The following is a 23,426-nucleotide window of genomic DNA, read 5'->3' on the forward strand; positions in this document are numbered from 1 at the left end:
CCCTGGTGATGAGGCAGAGCCAAGAGCAGACTGGAAGCCAAGCCTATGGACCCGGGTCTGCAAGGGACCCGGACAGGCAGTGGCAGGCTCTGGCAGGGACCGAGGCCGAGTGCCTGAGCCGAAAAGCAGCTCACAGGCGAGGGGCTGGAGGGGCTCGTTGCAGCCCCTTCTCACACAGCTCCTTCCATAAGGCTGGTCCTGGGTGCACCACACCAGAGCCGCCCGCGAGCACAGGCAGCCAAACCTCCTTTCAGGGGAGGAGGGACGAGTGTTACTAAGGTTCATGACGTTTACTAGCTGAACTGCAGTCTTGGTAAGTTTGGGTGTAACTTTCGAAAGAATAGAGAGGTTGATCATCTCAAATGAACTGGAGCTGATAGTTGTTTAGAGATGTCTCAACAATCATAGATGGTATTAACACTGTTTTCGTATAAACAGGGCTAGATTTCAAATTGGAAGTCTTTAGTATATTTAATAATACAAACTCTATTCTATTCATGGAGAGACTGAGATGTGAAATTCATCAGAAGTATAACTTCTACAGCCTCCGGTTGTTTATTTACAGCTTCTAAATGTGAGATTGTCTTTGGAATGATTTAGTAGCTGACTTTCCTCTCTTTCAGAGCCACTTGTGCTGAGATTCTCCAGAAAGATGAATACAGTTGTAGGTTATCAGATTTTACAGGTGTTACATGGGCTAAACTAAAAAGAAAAAAGAAAAAAAAAAAACTGGTTTAGAGAAGTCCTTTCCTCAAATTTGTATTGTTACACGTCTTTTCTAGAGAAATGCAGAATCAAACCATGTCTCCAAAGGACCAACTTATTTGTATGCAATAGGAAATTATTTGGTTTGTCCCAAATTCTAGTGACTTAGAAATCCTGATTGTGGCAAACTAATTATTTGGTGCTTGCTATTGTCATAAGAATGAAATGGATTACGCATTAGCACAAACATGCTAAAATTTTTGTTTGTGACTCCATATAGATGGTAACACTGCAAGATCTGAAGTTAGAATCATTCAACAAAGACAACTTGATGGTTTTCTGAAAATCAAACACAGCCCCAGAGAAATAATCAGAATGCAAAACTTTCACAGAACCAGACGGAGCCAAGAGAAGTTCCCTACTTAACTTACACCCTGTATGTTTCACACACAGTTGATGGGTCCTACGAAAACAGTTGAAGATCTCTTACTTTTGATGTTCAAAGATAAAGAGAGAAGGATGTTTCAGCGGCTGCAAGTGATAGCAGTAGCCAAACACTCTGAAAAAAGGTATTTGGCATGCATCAAATGAAATTTTCAGACAGGTATTTTTTTCTTCCTCTACACGTCAAATGATGGTTCACTGAACTGGCATTCTGAGCTGTTGGAATTTATACTCACTGCATACAAAAGTTGTATCTATCTAGAAGCTGTATTTGTCCAATATTTTAGCATGTAAATTTCTCAGATGCATAAACCTCATTCTGTTGCCTACTGTCTCATTCAGTGTGCATTTCCCTATGTATATCAGTATGTAATTTAAAAAGAACAGTAGTATATTCTGTATATCAGTAGTACCTATATTACTAAGAACAATTACTGCTTGCTGTCATGTGATCTTTTATTTCAGTTTTAATCAATCTGAAATTGTTCATAAACATAAAAGAGGATAGTTCAAGGTCCCTTATCCCCATGAAATTTAAGCCCCCATCCTGCCTGAATACTCCATTCACTAAGATAATTAGCAGTACAGAAGCAGCCGCACCACTGTTATTAGTTTTATTTGTTTGATATAGAAGGAACTCCCAGATAATGATAGTTTTTGTACAACTTGAACTGAATTTTAATACTTATATTTCAGGCAGTATAATTAAACTGGAAAAGGCATGCATCATCCAATCATTTTGAGAATCCTAATCTAATGCTCTGACAATAATCAAACACTTCCAGGCTCTGCTCCTACTCATGACCATGAACTTTTTAAGCAGTAGTCCTGCTTGTGACCTTTAAAAGAGGAACGTTCTTTGCAACTCTACATCTTCTGAGATGCATGCTGCTAACACTGGTCTGTACTAAACTATTTAGTAGCAGAAACTGATGTAAATGGCATGAATTTGGCCTAAAACTTGATATTATGAAAAAGATCCCAAACAGATCAAACAGCTCCATTGAAGAGTATTTCAGACATTTTAAGACTCAGCCTATACAAGGTCTAAACCAAAGATACATAACCTGTCAAAAAATATCTACAAAGACCAAAGAAAATCTAACATGGTTAAAACAGGAAGTTATTATCCATTAAGGGAAACAGAAAATAATTAATTATGGTAAATTCTGGTAGACCAAAAATATTTTTCATGGAATAATGTGTGTAGGCATAAACCAGATCATAAATAGGAGACTGCCACAGTCTGTCTGAACTAAATCTTTTGTATTCATGTTCTTGGTGATTAGAGAGCTACTTGCTCTACAATATTATTTTATGCAGAATAAACTGGAGGTTATACTTCAAACTGATCTTTCAGAAAGTGAAGCTAAAAAGCGAGTCCACAGAAAAACAGTAACAAATTTTTTAAATCAGATGATATTCAGCGTAAACCATCACAAGTCTAAAACATCTGACTATTAACTGTAATATAGAGTCTTTCACTGACAAGAAGAAAAAAAGGTGGCAAATATGATGCCAGTTTATTCATTTTTAAGGAATTTCAGTGTCAGATCAACTGAATAATAGACAAGCGAGTCTGACATCCACATTGGACAGATTTGATGAAACCGAAATACAGAATAAAATTAGCAAGCATATGAATAAATGATGATAAAATGTGGAGAAGTCAGAATGGCTTTAATAAAGGGAATTCATGTCTGTTATATATATTAGAACTCCTCCAAGGGGTCACAGAGGAAGTGAGTAAATGGGATTTGTTCATACTGCTGAGTTGGGCTTTCAGTTTTTTAAAGAATCTCAGCTGCCATGGAATAGGAATAAATTCATCCATGAGAGAATTTAGTTGATGAAAAGACAAGAAGAACAGGAATAAAACCAGGGTCTTTTAAGGGAGAGGTATCACGAGTGAAGCTTCACAGAGGCTCTGTCTAGACATGTTCTGTCCAGCATATTCTTAAATTATCTAGAACAGAAATGAATGAGAGACAGAAAAGATTATTTATTGCACTAAACCATCAAAAGTAGTAGAAAAAAACCCAGCTGAGAAGAATTGCAGAACAGACTCATAATACCGAGTGCAGAAGTCAGTTTACAGAAAGACATATTTGTATTAGACAGTAAGACAAGCTTTCTATGGTGAGCATGGTGAAGGAGTGGAACAAATGACCTAGGAGGGTGTGGAAGAATCTGACTGGAAATCTGTCATGAGAGGTCAGAAAAATATCTGCCAAGTTCACATGATCCATCCCAAGGACAATGTAAATATCTAAATGTGACTTTTTCTGTTTTTAAGTATGTGGAAGTAATGACTCCAATATCCATCCCGATTGCCTTTTATAATTAGATGAATTTAATACAGAAATCATTATATATCTTATTACTGGCAGCATGATTTAGTTAGTTAAAAAAAATAATAACAATATGTGAGCTTCCTGATGACAAAATTTTAAAATTATTTTAACAAAGTCAAGGCAGTTTGAGAGAAATACACATAATCTCAGTTACTTTAATCATCAGAAAAGAGCAGATTATTTTATATTTTGTCAAAAAAAATTAAGGTCCATTATTTTAGCCTACCTATCAATCTTTGACAAAGAAATATTTAATGTTCATATAATTGTCTCCTTTCTTCCGAAAGATTAAGATAATATTTGTAGATTGTATGGTATTTGCAATGAACATGTTACAGAAAAAAATAGATATATGGAAATAAATTAGAGTGGAAATGTTTACATTACTAAATATTAAATTATTAAATTATTGCTTTGATTTACAAAAGATGTGTTTCCACAATAGACTAGCACAAGACGTCTTGAGTATTGTCATAAATATTCTACAAGTTTCTGTCAGAATCTGAGAAAGACATGTATCAGATGTGGATGCTTTACCTAAAAGGCTGAATAAACTCATCTCAGAACTGTTTTCTGTGATTACCTCAGTTCTGCTGAATTTTTTACTTTATTATCAAAAGTTTTAAAAATTCAGATTGCTGTTTTACCTGTTATTATACGATAAATACCAGTATACTAGCTGTAACTCTATATCATTAGTGCATTTGATTTTTCCTAAAATTATTTTTATGTGTATATGCTTATTTATATGTACATATAGATCATATACATGCATATATATAATAGATAATAAGCATTTTAAAACTCTATAATATATTGTATATACTGTTCTAACACTAATTTTACAATAATCTTGTACAGAAGAGCCTGGGCAAACAGAAAAGAAACAAATCCTTGCTCTAATTTATAATAATCAGTGTCAAAACATCAGCATCTCTAGATCACTAGATATACCTCCCTGTCTCCAATACCAAAATTCAATCCTCCAGTTAAAGAACTGCATTTTCATGAATCTGTTAGTAGTGATGTGGCATATATTAACTTAAAAGCCATAGTCACAAATCCATCAGCTAATGGAAATTATTTGAAATGAGGAAAGATGTCTTAAAAGCCCCTAAAGTAGGTATCATTATTTCCTCAAAGGAAATCCATTTCAGTAGCTGTGTGACTTGGATGCATAAGCAAAGAATAAGAGATACCAAGTTTAGGAGAAACTTGTGAGTAAACTTCCATAACTCCCTACCTTATTTGACCGTAAAGATACTCTTCCTCCACACCGCGCACAGAATTTTGTTTGGCAATATGAACAGTTATGGCCACAGCCATCAGCAAATTTTGTTTTGTGGCAGATGCCACAGGTTGGGGCATCACCCTTCTGCTCCTGCTGCTGCTGTGATTCTTCACCCATCTTCTTCACTTGCTCCTTATACATTTCAAACTGCTGGTGCAATTTTCTGCAAAAGAGAAGAGATCATTAGTAGCTGTTTTATTTAACCCCACAAACACTTTGCAATCACTAAGTTGCAAACAATTTCAAAACACAAATCAGAGACAGATACTGTAGTAAAGCCAGTACATTTAATCTATGATGCTCCAGAAGGGTAGCATTCAAGAATTACTTCTTTATCATTATAACTAAACTCTAGGAGGTGGCCCAACACTGATAACACACAGCACACTGTCTAGCTGTTACAAAGAGAAACAACTCTGCTTTAGGATGTGACCGGCTCTTAGCTGCAAATACATTAGCAGGAAACATGGTCTGAAGGATCCAAGAGCCCATGACACCAGACTATAAACTGGTTAATACCAGGAAAAAAAAACATTATTTATTCTTTCAAGCATACTTTTACTTAATTCCACCAGATAGATACAAATATCTTCTCCTGATATAGTTTATCTACATTTATCCAACAATACTGCAAGACTAGTGATTCTAAAATGCTTTTTCAATCACATTTCAAGCTCTAGGTGCAAGCATGTAACAAGTTACCTGAGCATACCAAATTATGAGAAATCCTCTAAGCCATTCATATCATTATATAGGTACTGCCATACCATGCCAAACATAAGGTAGAAGACTACCTTAGTTGTAAATTCCAGGGGCAGTAGTTTAAGATACATACACACACAGAGTTTACCTTTCATTTCCACTGGGCTAGAAGCACATTCATGGTCATCCACCATGTGCATATAGAACTGCAATGATTTCTTCAGGCATCATACTTCATTCGTATTTCTGAGCCACAATACTCAAATCTCCATATAAGATAGTTAAAACTGTCTCACTATGACCAAACGTACAGACTCATTTCACCTTCTATAAAGGCAGTTTTTTCTCAGAGACTCTATTTCTGAAGGTAAATGATGTCCTGGGAAATTTAATATTCATTGTAAAAAGTTAAAATTTTTTTGCTCCTGCATTGCTGAAAATGCTGGAAAATGTGACACAGCATATTGTAAGAGATTCAAATGTAAAAAGAAAACAAAAAGAACTTTGACTTCTCCATAAATTTTGGCAATCCAAGGATTACTAATCTAGTTTAAGCAGTTTATTTAGCTCCCTGAATAGAAACAAGCAAAACCCCCAAAATGAAGCATTTTCTACGAAAGACTGAAATAGTATACTAAGTCAAAATATCAAAAGTGCAAGAGAGATTTATTTTTCTTTAGAATTACTGTTCCAGAGATTCTTGAGATCATAAAAAAAACCACACATGAAGCCTAAGACAGAACAAAGAGTAAACTCCTCCTAGAAGAAACTAAATGTGGGAGACCAACTTTCTTAATGCAAAACTATATCTCTTATATAGTTCAGATATAAAATACTGATACAAAATTATTTCATCAGAAGTGTCAGAGGCTCTTACCAAAACAAATACTACCACACGAAGTCAGTTAAAAATTATCTCAAACAATATTATTCACCATGGATGTCCACACATGTGACAGAAATTGTTGAGATTTGCTTTGTTTTCTCAGGAAAACTCTCCTAGGGATATATTCTTCATTATACCATAGAGGAGTTGTAGGAACAAAGAGGCATGCCTCCATCAGGAAAGACAGGAGGGTGGAGGCATGCCTCTTCTTCTGTGTACCAAAACGCTGCCTCAAGCCCTCAGCTGCCGCTGATCCTTTTCCAGAAAGAGGGAAAGCAGGGTAATTTCGTGTTGCTGATGCGTCGTTTTTCTAATCTATCTGCTCTTGTCTCTTGGGTTCAATTTTGAGTCCACAGGCTGTCCCTCAGTACAGAACAGTTGCATGTTTTCTGTTGTCTTTGAGCCCTTCTCCCCTACAGGCTAAGAGAACCTTCTGGCCTGTAGCAGAGCAGTGACAGGGATCATGTCTCTGGCCTCCACAGGAAGGACATGGGGGCCATCACTGCCCTAACAGCTATTTGTGGAGTCAGGGGTAAGTGACTTCCTCGGCTTTCTCACTGGTTCAAAAATACTTCACTGTTGACTGTTCTTTGTTGAATGGGGCAGGACATGAGTTACTTATATGAAAATGCTGATCTAAGTTGAGAACAAAATTTAGAAATCTGGAAACCTGGCACATTCAACATTTTACACTGACAATAGTATATAATTGGTAGTTGGTAGTCTGGCTCGTTTCCAGCAATAACACATGTAATCTCTGAGACCTTGCCTGCCTTTTAATTGTGCCAAATATTGCATTCTTCATTTAAAGTGTATTATCTATGCTAAACTTCAAGTCTATTTTAGGTTACATTCAGTTTTGTGGCTTCCTTATAATCTACAGCCTTTGTTTGCATGATTATTTGCTTACCAGCCTCACTGATGCATAAAAGGCACAAGTCTTTTGCCAATTCTTTAGTCACATATACTGAAATAATTTCACTTTTGTTTCCTCTTGGGCACAAGAATCTATGTAAAGGTCACAACTTCCGCCTCAAAGAATAAACTTTTTAAGGTTATATAGAGTAGTTTTCAAAATCCATGTTCAAGCAGCAAAAAACTTCTGTGCCAAAAAGGCCTCTAAGATAGTCGAGTCCAACCATCCACCCAACACCACCATGCCTACTAAACCATATCCCAAAGTGCCACATCTACACATCTTTTGAAAACCTCCAGGGATGGTGACTCCATCACTTCCCTGGGCAACCTGTGCCAATGTCTGACCACTCGTGCAGTAAAGAAATTTTTCCTAATATCCAATCTAAACCTCCCCTGGCACAACTTGAGGCCATCGCTTCTTGTCCTGTCACTAGTTAGTTCGGAGGAGAGACCAACACCTGCCTAACTACAACCTCTTTCAGGTAGTTGTAGAGAGAGATAAGGTCTCCCCTCAGTCTCCTCTTCTCCACACTAAACAGCACCAGTTCCCTCAGCCGCTCCTCGTAAAACTTGTTCTCTAGATCCCTCACCAGCCTCATTGCCCTTCTCTGAACACTCTCCAGCAACTCAGTGTCCTTCTTGTGGTGAGGGGCCCAAAAACTCAACACAGTACTCAAGGTGCGGCCTCACCAGTGCCGACTACAGGGGCACGATCACCTCCCTACTCCTGCTGGCCACACTATTCCTGATGCAAGCCAGGATGCTGTTGGCCTGCTTGGCCACCTGGGCACACTACTGGCTCATGTTCAGCCAGCTGTTGACCAACACACCAACGTCCTTTTCCGCTGGGCAGCTTTCCAGCCACTCTTCCCCAAGCCTGTAGCCTTGCATGGGGATGTTGTGAACAAAGTGCAGGACCCAGCACTTGGTCTTGTTGAACCTCATACAGTTGGCCTCGGCCCATTGATCCGGTCTGTCCAGATCCCTTTGCAGAGTCTTCCTACCTTCCAGCAGATCAACACTCCCACCCAACTTGGTGTCATCTGCAACCTTACTGAGGAAGCACTCAAACCCCTCATCCAAATCATTGATAAAGATGTTAAACAAGACCAGACCCAAAACTGGTCCCTAGGGAACACCACTTGTGACCAGCCACCAGCTGGATTTAACTCCATTCACCATCACTCTCTGCGCTCGGCCATTCAGCCAGTTCTTTACCCAGCGAAGAGTACACCCTTCTAAACCATGGGCAGCCAGTTTCTCCAGGGGAACGCTGTAGGGAACAGTGTCAAAGGCCTTACTAAAGTCCAGGTAGATGACGTCTACAGCCTTTCCCTCATCCGCTAGGTGCATCACCTGGTCATAGAAGGAGATCAGGTTGGTCAAGCAGGACCTGCCTTTCATGAAGCCATGGTGGCTGGGCCTGATCCCCTGGTTGTCCTTCACATGCCTGGTGAGCACACTCAGGGTGAATCGGTCCGTAATCTTCCCTGGCACTGAGGTCAGGCTGACAGGCCTGTAGTTCCTGGGATCCTCCTTCTGGCCCTGCTTGTAGATGGGTGTTACCCTGGCTCTGATCCTCCAGTCATCTGGGACCTCCCCTGTCAGCCAGGACTGCTGATAGATGATGGAGAGTGGCTTGGCCAGCTCCTCTGCCAGTTCCCTCAGCACTCTTGGGTGGATCCCATCCAGCCCCATAGACTTGTAAGTGTCCAGGTGGCATAGCAGGTCGTTAACTACATCCTCCTGGATTACGGGAGGTTTGTTCCTCTCTCCTTCCCTATCTTCCTGCACTAGGGGCTGACTACCCTGGGAATAACCAGTCTGACTACTAAAGACTGAGGCAAAGAAGGCATTAAGTACCTCAGCCTTTTCTTCATCCTTGTTGGCAATATTCCCCCCCACATCCAATAGGGGATGGTGATTCTCCTTGGCTCTCTTTTTGTTGTTAATGTATTTGTAAATATGCACTTTAGAAACAAAATACAAGGTATTCATTGTAGGAAGTCCATAAAAAACGCTTTCTGATCTATTTTATAGATCAATAACTATTTTTTTATCATCTAGCCTGCAAGGGTTTAAGCCAAAAACTAAACTAATAACTTGAAGTGATAATTAGGTGTTTAGAATAGCACGGTATTCAAAGAACATTTAGTAAAAATTGTATAGCTTATATTTTTCAGAAAACACAGTGCAAGCAAAACTCCACTTTGTTCAAGTTGTCTGCATTCCTGTCTCTACTCAGAACACTGCTGTCTGAGAGGGCTCAGGAGTTCAGTTACCAGGAAACTGAAAGTAACCAGTACCAAGGCAGAGCCTGGAACTGAACTCGGGTATCCCAAGATGACCATTTCCAGTCCCTATACGCCAGTGAGTTACTCTTAATGCAAATGGCCAAGACTCATGTTGTGAAACTGAAAAAAAACAGGCTTTGTAGATGAGCTGCATATTAGGTCAGAATGCTCGTCCATAATACAGATCTTATTCTTTGGCGTGATAGGGTTTTTTTGGTTGTGTATTTACAGATAATTAGATCAACTAATACAGTAATAGAACATTTAAGTGGAAAACTCAGCAATGCATATCTATAACCCTTATATATGTGTATTTTGACAGTGGCCTCAATAGCACATGTCATCAAAGCCAGGCTGGATGGGGCTTTGAGCAACCTGGTCTACCGGAAGGTGTCCCTGCCCATGGTAGGAGGGTTGGAACTAGATGATCTTTAAGGTCCCTTCCAACACAAACCACTCTATGATTCTATGATCTATCCATACTGATGCAAAATCTCTCTCCTTTTCCACATTGTTTCCAGAAGTACAAGTATCATCTTTAATACCTGCTATAAATTTTAGAAAAAAAGGAGAAGTTGACATGAGTTTATGCAAAGATCTAATGATAATGAAAAGTTCTGCTGGAAAATTGATATTTAAGCTCTGCTCATTTTCACCTCACCAGAAAGAGTTCCCTGCAACACACTCATATCTGCCGGAAGTTACAGTGGTGAAATTCATGAGGCTTATATGACTAGTCCAGGCCTTTTTTGTACTGTAAAACATCGTATCTGAGACAGCTGTGTATAGGACTTCTCAGGGTCAAAAGCAACTGCTTATAAGCATTTAGATTTCTCTGTGAAGGTCAAGTAGCAGTTTCTACTGGAATATTTGCTTTGTTCTGGAAGGGAGTTAATTTAGTTCTGCTAGGTTTTGGTTGCCCACACCTTCCTGGAAATAAGAAATTCAGTATCAACCAAAAAGCAGCAATCTATGGGCCTCTCATGATCCATGAGCTACTGCCAAATGCAAGTAAGAAAAGCAAGTTCATTAATCTGATGTATCTTCTTATTGTGCAGATTTTTTTTTCTCCTGTCCTCCACAAATGCTAACAAAACTTTCACCATTTTACCAAAAAAAATTTGTAATACTGACAAGAATTTCCAAAGCTGTTCCTGCCTTCCAAAAGTTCACTTAAATGTTTCTGGAATTTCCAAAGCTGCTTAAAATCTCCCATTAGTAGGGGAACTATGAAGCAAATATCCAGGGTGTTGAGGCCAGATGTAAGTGTAGCGTTTCCTGGCTACACTTCTCTCAAAAAGTTTATTACTGATTGTAGCCTGTCCCTCATTTCCTAATCCCAGGCATGGAGCACGGATGTGGCTGGAATCCAGGCTTCAAAAAGAGTTTCTTCGCTTTTAGTTCTGCCAAGTTGGTTCATTCAATGATTTTTCTGCCTGGTGGCAATAACTATCTGGTAACATACAACATTCTTCCCCGTGCTGTATTAAACACTTAATGCTTTCTACTTTTACAGTGGTGCTAACTAACCTGTCACTGAGTATACCCGTTTCTCTTCTGAATGGGTACTTTTATACATCTAGCCCCATGTGTTGGTAGAGGTTAGGAAACGCTGGCTGAACATCAGCTCTGCTAAGAAACCTTGGAAAATAGGGTGGAAACCATGCTATAAGCCAGTGGTGCGTGTGCTCTCATCACAAACTGTACAAATTTGGGGGATACAATAGTAAGAGTAAGAGTAGCAGATAAAGTGAAATTGGTTTTCCTCTTTAGCTGGCACTGCCAAGGCTGTACCTGGAATATTATGTCTAGAGTGGGGTCCACCAGTTCAAGAGGGATGCTGACAAGCTGGAGAAGTCCAGTAACAAAAAATTGGTCAGGGTCCCAGAGCATGTAATCTGCAAAGTGGGAATACAGAGCTGGATTTGTCCAATTAAGTGAAGAGGAATGGAATAAGGAGTATCTAACACCTGCCTGAAACTAGCTATCTAATCCAGAAATCACCTGAAAAAAATACAGAGCTAAATTCCTCCTGGTAGTCACAAATCCAAAACAAGGGACAAAAGGCACTATAATGACACACTGGGGGTTCAGGTTGGACATTAGGAGAAGTTTTTTCACTAGGAGGGCAGTGCAAGGCAGAACAAGTTGTCCCAAGAGGCCGCGGGATCGCCATCCCTGGAGTTTTTCAAAACTCATCTAGACAAGCTCAAGCTACCCTTGTCTAGTGTTGGCAATAACCATGCTTTAGGTGGGAGGCTGGTTCAAAGATCCCCTTCAAACAGCATTTCTGTGATTATGTACCTGACAATGTCTTTGTGGAATAAGACAAGAAATGAAGTTTAAAATCAAGCAGAAATATAGGGAAAAGTATTCTACAACAACTATCTGGCCCAGCAGTGTTGAAAAAAAGAAGTGACTTAACATACCAACAGGGGAATAAAAATATCCTTCATGCTTTTTGTAAACTATTGTGAAAATAGTTAACTACCTCAAAGTTTGACCAATGACCTCATATATATTTTCAGCTTCATGTAATCAATGGGCAGAAAATCCCTGATGTTATACTTTCATACTGATGTGTGGAGGCTATAGAATAGCAACTTTTTTAAAAAAGCACTATGTTCAGCAGTGCAAAATAGAACTTTTCTTAATCATCAGATTACAGTTCTGCCAGTGTTTGACTGAAATGAGAAAGGGCATATACAAAACTCCTCTTTAGAAGACCATGATTCTACTTTACGTCTAGCAGACAAAGAAATATTATTAAGCAATTAAAGACTCAGCCTAACTTCAAACAAGAACCTCACATCCAACTTTGTTTAAAATTAATGGATTATCATACCCAGACAGACAACACAAGTCTTGTTGCCGCTCACAATTCAGAGTTTTCAGCTTTGGTGTCAGTGAAAATGAAATATTGACAGAAACTAGATGTCAGCAGAGATGTCTCCAAACATTCACGTAATCCACAGCACTCTAACTTTCCTGCTGGCAAAATGAAATCTCTACTGTATCATTAGAATTTACATATTATTTTAACTGTCTGGTCTCCTCAAATAAAAAATAATTATTTTCTACTGTAAGTAGGTTTAACTTCAGAGCCATCTACCGAAGTGGAATGTCTCAGTTTAAACTTTAGTTAAAAAAATTTTATCAAAAAATATTTGGAGAATGCAAACTGGAAAGTATTAAAAACCACAACTATAAAGTAAAATGCTACTTTTAATCTATGTCTTGGAATTTACAGTAACTGACAGTAGTGCAAGATATTGAAAAGAGCTAATCAGAATTGTCTAATTAAATAGCTTTTCATTTGAGGCACGGGCTTTGATTTCCTGCTGAAAGCACCAGTTTAGCTGAACTTTCACCAGCCTTTTCTTTTAAATTCTCAGCTACAATGTCCAGAAAACAGAAGATACCATAAAATCCAGTTCATTCGGGTATTTACTTGAAATGTAAGGGGCATAGGTTTTAGTTTCCACCTGCCCTGAATCCCAGTCTTCCACTATCTGTGCAGGAAGAGTAGCTCCCAAGCTTATCTCGAAACTGTGCAGTCTCCTATGGGAGTTGTTGCACTTTGTATACATAATGCGAAATTTTTTTAATCTTTTGAAGTGAAGAACATAGGGGAAAATTAACTCCACACTATTTTTTTCAGGTGGGAAATGCATTTTTTCCCCAACTCTAAAATCAAAGTTAACAGATACAGAGATTTTTCTAGTTTTTTGAGTATGTTGTTAGAAAAAAGAGGTTACATACAAGCCATATAATGACAACAACAGCCATGTTCAGCAGCATCAAACAGCAAGACATTTCACTGTAAGGTTTTTTTCTAAATAGAGAGTAAATCCTCCTGAAATTGTCAGTAAAAATAAATCTCTGAAATTTTTAGCTTTTTCACCTATATATGATTTGTGTTGCTTTAGATATGGAGCTAACTGGAAAAAAAATATGATTTTCATGTTATCCTTTCTCTAACTTACTAAGGAATATATATTTAAGTTATTTTGCAATATTCATTACCCTGAAATAAGAACAGATCAACACTGATGAAAGTTTAAGTACAAGAACATGTTTAAAGAGCGTAAGAAATACAGCAGTCACAGAATAAGGACTTCATGGAGGCTCCAAACATGGTGAAAGGCTGACTGACTTACAAAAGAAATAACCTCGTTCATGCTAAGAAAAATACTACTGGTTTCTCAAATCACAGAAGTATTTCTTTATCGACACAATACTCTTACGCAATTCATGAAAAACATAAGGTGTCCAAAATCTGAATCCTAGGTTACAAAGACACAGACACAGTCAAAATAAGTTACTGCAGTTCATACACATGGGACATTATATTTTCTGATAGTTTCACTCAAATAATTATTATAAAAAACATATTTTTATTCTGAGTATATGTACCCTAAATCTAAGTGAATTACATTGACTGTGCCTGAAATGCTGAACAGAAGAAAAAGAGTTAAGAAAATGGAAAGAAAGGAGTGTGGTTGCTAAATGATCTTGCCTTTGGTTTATACCAGTGTTGCTGCTCACTTGTAACTGAAGCAGGAAAAGCCAACTACAGCAAAGCTAATCAGCACCCAAAACTAAAATCTCTGCTTCAGCCTCTCCTTGTCATGCAAGAGAGCAGGGTAAAGATGTCGTATTATGCCCTAACAGCATTTGCCTCATGCTGGGGAATGGAACCAAAAATTCTCTGCTGGTGTGAACTTTGTGTAAGCCACTCTCACCAGCAAAAGACGTGGCCAAGATGAGGTCTTCAAGCTGCCCTGGTTTCATTCTCTCTTTTCCCCATTTACTAGGCATTCTGCAGAGGCTTCCTGTTCACACTTTACCACATTTTGTTCTCAACTTATTTGACCTCGCTCTCATTGCACTCTTCTGATGTCATATTTAATTAATTAACTAATCTGGTATGACCCTAAATAAGTTTGTAACTACAGATGAAGTCATGTCACTGAATCTAGTTTATCTAGTTTATTTTAACACATTCAGAAACTCCGTAAAAAAGACAAGCAAGGATGCGGGAAAAAAAAAACCCTCAGCTTTAACAACAGAATAGGATATGACTCTGTGAGTGAATCAACAGATTACACGTCAGCTAGACAAAAAGTCTAGCTGGAAATGGCAGGATTACATTACCTGTCTATTTTTTTCTGTTTATAGGGCTCTGTAGTGAATAAAACTGCAGCCTTTGTTTATTAACTTTGTCTATTAGCAGCAGCGAGGCTGCTCTTTGCTGGCAAGGTAGCAATGAAAAACAGCTAAGCACAATAGTCTTGTGCAAGGCTACAAGAAAAAGTGAACATGGAGAAGATGAATATATGGTCAGTTAAAGGCTGACCCAATTAATGTTATCATTTTTTCGTGTGAGTTTAATGATATCACAATAAAGATAGACAATAAGTATATAAGGGAAAAAAGACATATGTAACTCCTGGCTGTACTTGCCACTTCCAGGTTTCCTCAGAACAACAGACAGATACTTTCTTCTACCTTTTCTGCAGCAGTTAAAATTAATTGCAAGATTAAACTGAGAAGTGGCATCTTTGTGACTAATTGTTCCTTCTTGTTTGTTAAAATTAATCTTTAACTGAATTTTTTCTTGTATTTTAAAGATCCGTAATATACAAAAAGCTATGGAATAGGCTGCCCAGGGAAGTGGTTGAGACACCATCGCTGGAGGTGTTCAAAAAATATGTAGATGTGGCACTCTGGGACATGGTTTAGCAGGCACGGTGGTGTTGGGTTGACGGTTGGGCTTGATGATTTTAGAGGTCTTTTCCAACCTTAAAGATTCTATGATTCTAGAAAGTCCCAGTTAAGGTTTGAACTTGCAGAATCTAGTAACACATCCAAGTCTTCCAGAACTTTTTCAACACTCTTTTTTAGCCATAATAAATAAGAGGGACATTTAAAAATAAAAAGAATGCCACTTTCCTCCAATAGTTTAACAATAGCCAAATTATTCAGACAAAGCTACGTAACTTCTGCATAACTGGCATTTCTAAGACTAGCTGCCTGTAAGTAAGGAAGGTACCTTCACACCTCCAGATGGAAATTACTTTACACCTCAGAGTATCTTCATACCTTTCTATGTTTTATTTCAATGTAACTGAGAAGGTTCTAAGTATAATTTTCTGAATCTTATTTAAAATCCCAACTTGCAACAGGAGCATCCACAACTTTCATACAAATATTTTGGTGATTATACTGGGGTATTTTTTTCTCATTTTTATTAGCTGCTCCTGTATTAGAAAAAATGCAGCAAACAGCTTCTTTAAACCGTTATGGGTCTACAGATTTCCATCATGCTCTTCTTGGTTGTTTCTAAAATATACATCCTCAGCTAAATTTTTCATGCTTTCTCCATAAAAAGTCTTCATTATTCTAACAAATTTTGCCACCTACTTCTGTATCTTCTCCACCTATACTGGAAATATCAGTAGGACTCCTTTTTTAATGTTTAAGTATTAAGCAGATAGATTAAATCCATAGTATTATACACAAAAGTGGTAGTTTTCCTTCTGCTCTTTACTCTCGTGACAAGGCTGACACTTCCCAGGTAACCTGAAGTCTCATTCAACGTAAGATTAACCATGCCAGTTGTAACTGAAAAAGGGAATCTTGCAGTGCCTGACTCTCCATGGAAACTCTCCAAGTTTGTTCCACAGCTGCATTCCCTCAATTAAAAATATTTTATCTCCTGTTCCATGGGCCTTGTTCCTGTGTTTGCAATCCACACTGTCCCAAAGGAGCTGCTTTGGTAAACTGCTGAAACTGTAAATACTAATCCTCAGCTGACAATAAAGATCAAGAGCAAGTAGCTGAACTTCCAGTAAAAGTTCTACCAGGAAGTGTGTGTGGCAGAGTACAAGAAAAGGATCTTTAAAGATGGGCATTTGTTCTGTCATTTCATTTTAATTTCATCCCAGTTATAGTAAATAAAAGAAATTACAGGATTACAGATTAAAAATTACAAATATTTATGGCCAACACTTTTTTACTAACTTTTTATAAAACAAGATGTAAGCAGTCACTCTGTGTGCCTTACATATCCAGATACGTTCAACTACACTTCAACAATTCCTGCCAGTTCTGGTGGGAAAGAACAATTCTCTCAAAGACAGCTGGGTTTCAAGTTTGGAAAAATAGTCATAGTGACAAAAGGGAACTTTTGGAACTGTCACATCTAAGGGTAAAGATGCATCATGAGCTTTATTAAATACTAGAAAGGAGAGAGACAACTTATGACAGGTGATACTATTTGAATCTTCAGCTGTACTGATACCATAATGTCATCACGTATTGCTGCTGCTAAGCACTTTGGACAAGCGGCAGTGGAGTTCTCAGAAACTGCACATATGAGCAATGAGTCTTTCTGTCAGCACTCAGTCTCATATTGCTCATGACCAGCATCTGTCCTTAATTTCTATCGGAGAAGGCACAAAGGACAGGAAAAATCTGTAGCGTGTATGTTGCTGTAAAATAGGCACAAAGGTAGCACCATATACATCTAGAATCTTGACACCCTCGACTATCACCCCTTGTAGCAGTCTAGGTATTGGAAAATCCCAACCAGAAACCAAAATTTCTTAGACCTGTAAGTCAGTCAGGCATCACAAATCCCCAGGTAAAAAGGTAGAAAGAAGAGTCAGACCTCCTTGGTAAACAGAAGGGAAATAACATCTCATGGCTTATTATGTAACAGAAAACAACTTTATAAACTAGAATTAGGAGTATTTTGCAGTTATTGCAGCATCTTTATTATGTTATGAGCATTATGCAAAAATAAAGACTCCTGTTTGGATATTTGTCATGCACAATTGACACAGACGTTACACAGATGTTCAGGCTCTATGCAAAAATCTCACCTGAAATCTAAATCACTGAGGAATACACTTGGCTGAGGCTGTCATAAAAATTTCCTTTTACAGTCTGTTTGTATTCTATCATTCTACTTTTTGTATTTAAAAACTGTGCTGATTTTTATAGCTACTGTTACACATTTCCTCATGATTCACTCACTCAATTGAAATGTTTTGTAACAGAAATGTTGTATTAGTCTAAAAACATTAGAAATATAGTTGTACATTGGCTATTTTTACATTTTTTTCTGATGCTGTTTGTGTTACGAATTCAAATAAATAGCAGTTTTAAGAAAGCTGGGCTCCACCTATATACTTTTAATTACTAGACCTTTATTTTTTAAAGAGCCTCATTATTAAAAAGTATACAAACTACTGTTCTATCCAAAGCATTCACTCATAAAAATGTTTCATAGTTTATCTTATGTTTTACACATTTTCATAAATCATACTTTCATTTACTCTACACTAAATTTCATTTTAAAGGTATGTAATATTTACCAAATGTACCTTAAAAAGAGGCTAATTCGGTTGCTGGCAATTAAGCACATTGCAATGTTATTACATTTATAAAAGGCTTCTCCAGCAGAGATAATATTTCTTACAGTCACTCAGGTTACTCAATTTGCGTTATCAGTTGACTTACAAAAGGAAGCCATTATCCTCACACATGTAGTTTTAGAAATGCCCAAAATAACTAAGTGTGTTAAACTTTTATCCTTACTATGAAAAACAAAACTATTTTTTCATTAGACATTTACACACACAGCCAAAATAAATACATGCTAAATAATAGGTTAGACTGTCTTGGCTCAGAAATGTAACACCTCCCAACATTATAGTATCATGATTAGAACGAGTTCATTCCACATTGCTTACAAGATTCATGAGCTTTTTCAATTATTAAGTAGCCCCTATCTACTTACCTCTGTGACAGGATTGTTCCTATCTTGATGATTTCCCTTTTTTAACAAAAAGGATATAAATTTGAGGAATGCTAGGAAAGCTGGCATAGCCAAGTCTCAGTTTTGTTCACCACATGGCTGTCTCAAAGCAAACTACGTCAACATGCTTGATGCTGAATTATCACCACCAGAACTGGTGGTAGTAATTAGCTGTGGTGCATCTTCGTTTTGACTGTATCAATATTCTTACCGCAAAAGAACCACGGGTGGAGCCATATTGCTAAGAGCACTATAGGGGAGATCCTCTTGAAACAGTCTCCCATTTCTTAGAAGACTCTAATTTTCCATACTGCTCATATTTTAAAAGTAACAGGAAGTAGGACCAAAACACAAATTATTTTCATCATGCTAATTTAACCTCTTCTAGAAACAAAAGAATTTGGTCTTGAGCAGGAGCTCAGAAAAGGAGAGAGATGCTCTCACCCCCAGAGAGATTTTTCATTAAGTGCATGAACAAGCTGTGTAACAATTTTCCCCATACTAATTCTATCTAAACCCATGCCTCCTTACCTTTGCTTTACTCAAAAAGTGCACTGAACTCAAACTTTACTTCTCAGAAGTAAAACATGACGTTAACTTGGGTTGCAGTATTATTTCTCCAATCTAGATAAACAGTATTTGATAATGAGTGAAAAGATAAGACATTTGTGCCTCATAAACTATAAATAGTAGTTAAGCTAATACTATGTCTGAGAGACAATGCTTGAGTTTTCCAAATAATTGGAAAATTTTCCAAAAAAAATCATTGCCAGAGAAAAGATCAGAATTCAATCCTACATTTAAGTCCTTTAGCCTCTTAATTAAAGCTTTTTAGTTAACCATTAAGAGCTCAGAGTTACTGGGTATAAATGAGAGTTGTAAGAGAACAATGTCGGGCCACCAGTAGGCCAGCTGATCATGCTCTGGTGTTCATAATCCCATAGAATGGAAGCACGTGGTAACAGCCTGTAAACTAGCAGAGGGAGCAAGGACGAGGTATCTTCAACTGCCATGGCCTTTCAACAAATCTACTATGCTAAATCAAATCCACTGTGGAACATAATTTGAGAAAAAAGAATCTATTATCATTTCTGCTGTAGAACATGATCAATTCCACCTGAAGAAAACAAATCCAGATGTCCAAAATCAATTTCCATTCTTATTTCAGATTAAGTATTTTGTCTTCTCAATCCAGGATTGACCAGACATTACTACTAAAAGAAGGCACAGTATCAATACTGAGAAGTTTCCAATTCTTCTTTCTGCTAATGTAACTAACATGATACAGTAGGATCTCTGTAACAGTAGGTTTCCAGCACTGGAAGTAGGATTTTTCTTCAAATACAGACATTCAAAAAAATAAGGCGATTCTCTTTTAGAGAATAGTTTCCAACAGAACAGGTAGCATAACATTTTCTGGAGATTCAGTATGGATACTGTAAAAAGGAGAATGCAGTGTCATTGCTATATATGATGAAACATGGTTGGAATACATCTGTTAACTTCAATATACATTTAATCTTGAAACAAACAACATTCTGCTGTTTCGGAAGTCACCTGTTAGATTTTTGTCATACAAATGTTAGTGCTTTTCACTCTGTTGGTGAACACTCACTAGGAGCAATAAAACATGTTTTGTTCTTAGGTACAGAATTGGGAGATAGGGAGTCCACATCTGCTCCAAAATTGTTTTCTGACACTATCTGCATCCATGGACAAAGTACACCTGAGATGAGAAGTTTGACTGTGCTCCTGTTGATGGAATCCAAATTCTCTCTGCTCAATAGCCTTGCACTGAACCAATAATATCCCTTTCCTAAAACAGAACTATCCTTAGTAATCTGCTGTGGAAGCAGGGAATATAAAAGTGTATGTAAATTTCCCTAAAGTATGAGAAAAAGGTGACATGTAGAACAGATAACTGGATTAATGACAAGCTTTCAAATTTTGGAGTCGTTGCATCATGTATGTGGTGGATCAAAATTCCTAATAGGTCACAATAAAAAAAATGGATTTTTATTTTTGTGAGACTGATTTTTTTTTCTCTGTGACAATCTTCACCGTCTGTTATTGTTATTCATAGAGGAGACTTTGTACCCAGTAGTACCCATCCTCACCCCAGGCTTCTGATCGACTCACCCTGGCACCATCTGTCTATGTTTGTTCTGAGTCCAAGATACTCCAGGAGCCACATCACTACAAATTTACTTCAACTTTCTCTCTATACTGAACATAATCAGAAAAAAATCTTTAGGAAGAGATAAGTGAATTCCCTTCCTCTGTGGAGTAAATATTACTTCTGCTATGATCACAGAAAGCCACCCAATGGCACACACATAAAAACAAATGGGAACGATTACACTCAAAAATTAAAAAGATCCATTCATCTGCAAAATAGAAGAGCTGACTGAGGGCTTAATGATATAGATGATTTGACGATCATGTTCCTTTTGAACATATCTGAGACATTTTGTATATCTGTTCAGTCATCCTCAAATTTCTAACACCAGAACTAGGGTGAAGACTACTACCAGATCACAAAAATATGCACCCAGTGATAAAGGACAACAGTCTCATCTAGTATGTCTTCCCTAGGTAAACACAGCAGAGCTCTACATCCTGTAGTCAGCCTTTCTAAATCAATCTGGTTCTTTCCTGCCTTAAATAAGGGAGGGTAAATAGACATTTCTTTCCTCTAGCCTTGCTGGCCCTCCACACTTCTTCAGTTAAAGCATGAATACTTAATTTTATTTTTATCTGATGAATTGATCATATACTCCAACTATTTCTTATCAAAAGAATAAACCAAGACAAAAGTGAGAACAATTTACTCACCCTCACTCACTCTGAAACATGTAATACAATCACTGCAAATACATCAAAATAAAAGCATATAACACAGAGAATAAACTCCTCCAAACACAAACACAACACTGATACATAGCTACCAATTAAACAGAAATGTTGTTGAAAGGAGTTGTGATTTTAAAAGCATGTAACCAACATTTGAACTTCTTTCCAAAAAGCTCTGCAGCTGGGAAGCATAACTGTATTTCCAGCAAGCCTAATTGTTTCCTGACACCAGGGGACAAGCATTCCCCACATACTGATGACCGACAGGTCTCTCTCTGCTTTCAGCCTGCAAGTAAGCAAAAATACCCACTGTTATGTGAAGCATGAAAAACAACTGCTGTTTCCACTAGTATCATTAGCAGCTGGAAGTGCTCAATACTTCACCGTAGCATTCAGCACTACTTGTAAAAGTCGTTTGCACAGGTACATACTACTCTGAGTACTTGCATTCAATGGCAAACATTAAGACTTAGGGCTTAAACCACACAGGTAGCCTTTGTGAAGTGCCAAACATCTTTCAGTACCAAAGAAACTTGATGGAGTTAAAAAGCATCCACCAGCATTTCTAGAGTTACCCTCACCAAGTGTTTTAGAGCTTACTTCCTCATCCTGAAACTGGTTATTGGTTCACAAACCTGACTTTTTCTTTTTCAGAATTTGATCCAAATTTTGGGGGTAGTTATGCAGTTACAATGTCATAGTTGATTCAACCATGATCACTGATTCTCTCCTCTCTCCTGTATATTTATTCAACACTGTTCATTATGGTCTTTTCATGTCTTAATATCAATCACATGTAATAGAAAGGGCTGGTAGTGTTTGTTTTAAGAATAACCACTACCCTTGATGCAAAATAAAAACATCTAGAATCTTTCATATCTCAAACTACCATTCATTGCTTTGAAAGCCTTTTTTGTTACACCAGTCACTACTGATTAAAGAAATCTGATGTATTTGATAAAGGCAAATAAAAGTCTTCAGTAAAGTCATTCTGTTTCAGAAAATGTTATTTGATTTTTAAAACTAACTTTTCTAAATCTCTGACTTCAAATTCATGGTCAATTTTCTTCCTAATTCATCCAATTATTAAAAAATATCTCCTAGTTATTTTCATAAACTTTCCAATCACTCAGTAACATGTACAACAAAAGAAATGAACATATCTTCTTGTATCAGAAACTGTGGCCAGCAGGAGTAGGGAGGTGATCGTGCCCCTGTAGTCGGCACTGGTGAGGCCGCACCTTGAATACTGTGTGCAGTTTTGGGCCCCTCACTACAAGAAGGACATCGAGGTGCTGGAGCGTGTCCAGAGAAGGGCAATGAGGCTGGTGAGGGGTCTAGAGAACAAGTCTTATGAGGAGTGGCTGAGGGAACTGGGGCTGTTTAGTCTGGAGAAGAGGATGCTGAGGGGAGGTCTTATCTCTCTCTACAACTGCCTGAAAGGAGGTTGTAGTGAGGTGGGTGTCGGTCTCTTCTCCCAGGTAACCAGTGATACGACAAGAGGAAACAGCCTCAAGTTGCGTCAGAGGAGGTTTAGACTGGATATTAGGAAAAATTTCTCCACTGAAAGAGTTGTCCAGCATTGGCTCAGGCTGCCCAGGGAAGTGGTTAAGTCACCATCCCTGGAAGTATTTAAAAGGCGAGTAGATGTGGTGCTTAGGGACAAGGTTTATTGGTGGACTTGGCAACATTAGGTTAATAGTTGGACTTAAAGATCTTAGAGGTCTCTTCCAACCTAAACTATTCTATGATTCGATCTTTTGTTCATGCTTTCTTACTATCAGTTTATATGGAAAAGACCCAGGGATTGTTCTGAGAGAAAGCTACTGCTCTGAAAAGAACAAATTACCACCTCTATATTAGTCCTACCCTTAATGATGTGTGATACTCAATATTTTTGGGTTTTATTCCACTTTGGTAAAAGCCTCTTGAGTTTTTTCCAGGTGAAATGTTAACAGCATGAAAGAAGTCAAGAGAAGACATGATGGAGGAAAAACTGAAGAGAGGTACTGAAAGACTGTTTTAATCTACAGCCTCCTGCAAAAGTTCTAGTGAACCTTCCCAGGACAAAGTAGCTCTTAGTCTGTAATACCAGCTGAGCCTATTTACAAGATCTGAACACTGTGAGCTCAAGTCAGTGGTTTTCATGTGA

At 37.8% G+C, this 23,426-nt stretch overlaps 1 protein-coding gene across 44 annotated transcripts in view; it reads right to left on the reverse strand.

Moving 5' to 3' along the window:
• The window catches only part of RIMS2 (regulating synaptic membrane exocytosis 2), a 534,102-nt gene that overhangs the window by 409,462 nt on the left and 101,214 nt on the right, over positions 1-23,426 (reverse strand). For all 44 annotated transcript variants that reach the window (XM_075415724.1, XM_075415741.1, XM_075415702.1 and 41 more), the window contains one exon: positions 4,747-4,957. In XM_075415724.1, coding sequence (XP_075271839.1) covers positions 4,747-4,935 — 189 coding nt within the window. In that variant the 5' untranslated portion in view covers positions 4,936-4,957. The remainder of the gene's footprint in view (positions 1-4,746; positions 4,958-23,426) is intronic.

The sequence above is a fragment of the Opisthocomus hoazin genome, chromosome 3 (assembly GCF_030867145.1).
Source record: "Opisthocomus hoazin isolate bOpiHoa1 chromosome 3, bOpiHoa1.hap1, whole genome shotgun sequence".
NCBI classification, from domain to species: domain Eukaryota; kingdom Metazoa; phylum Chordata; class Aves; order Opisthocomiformes; family Opisthocomidae; genus Opisthocomus; species Opisthocomus hoazin.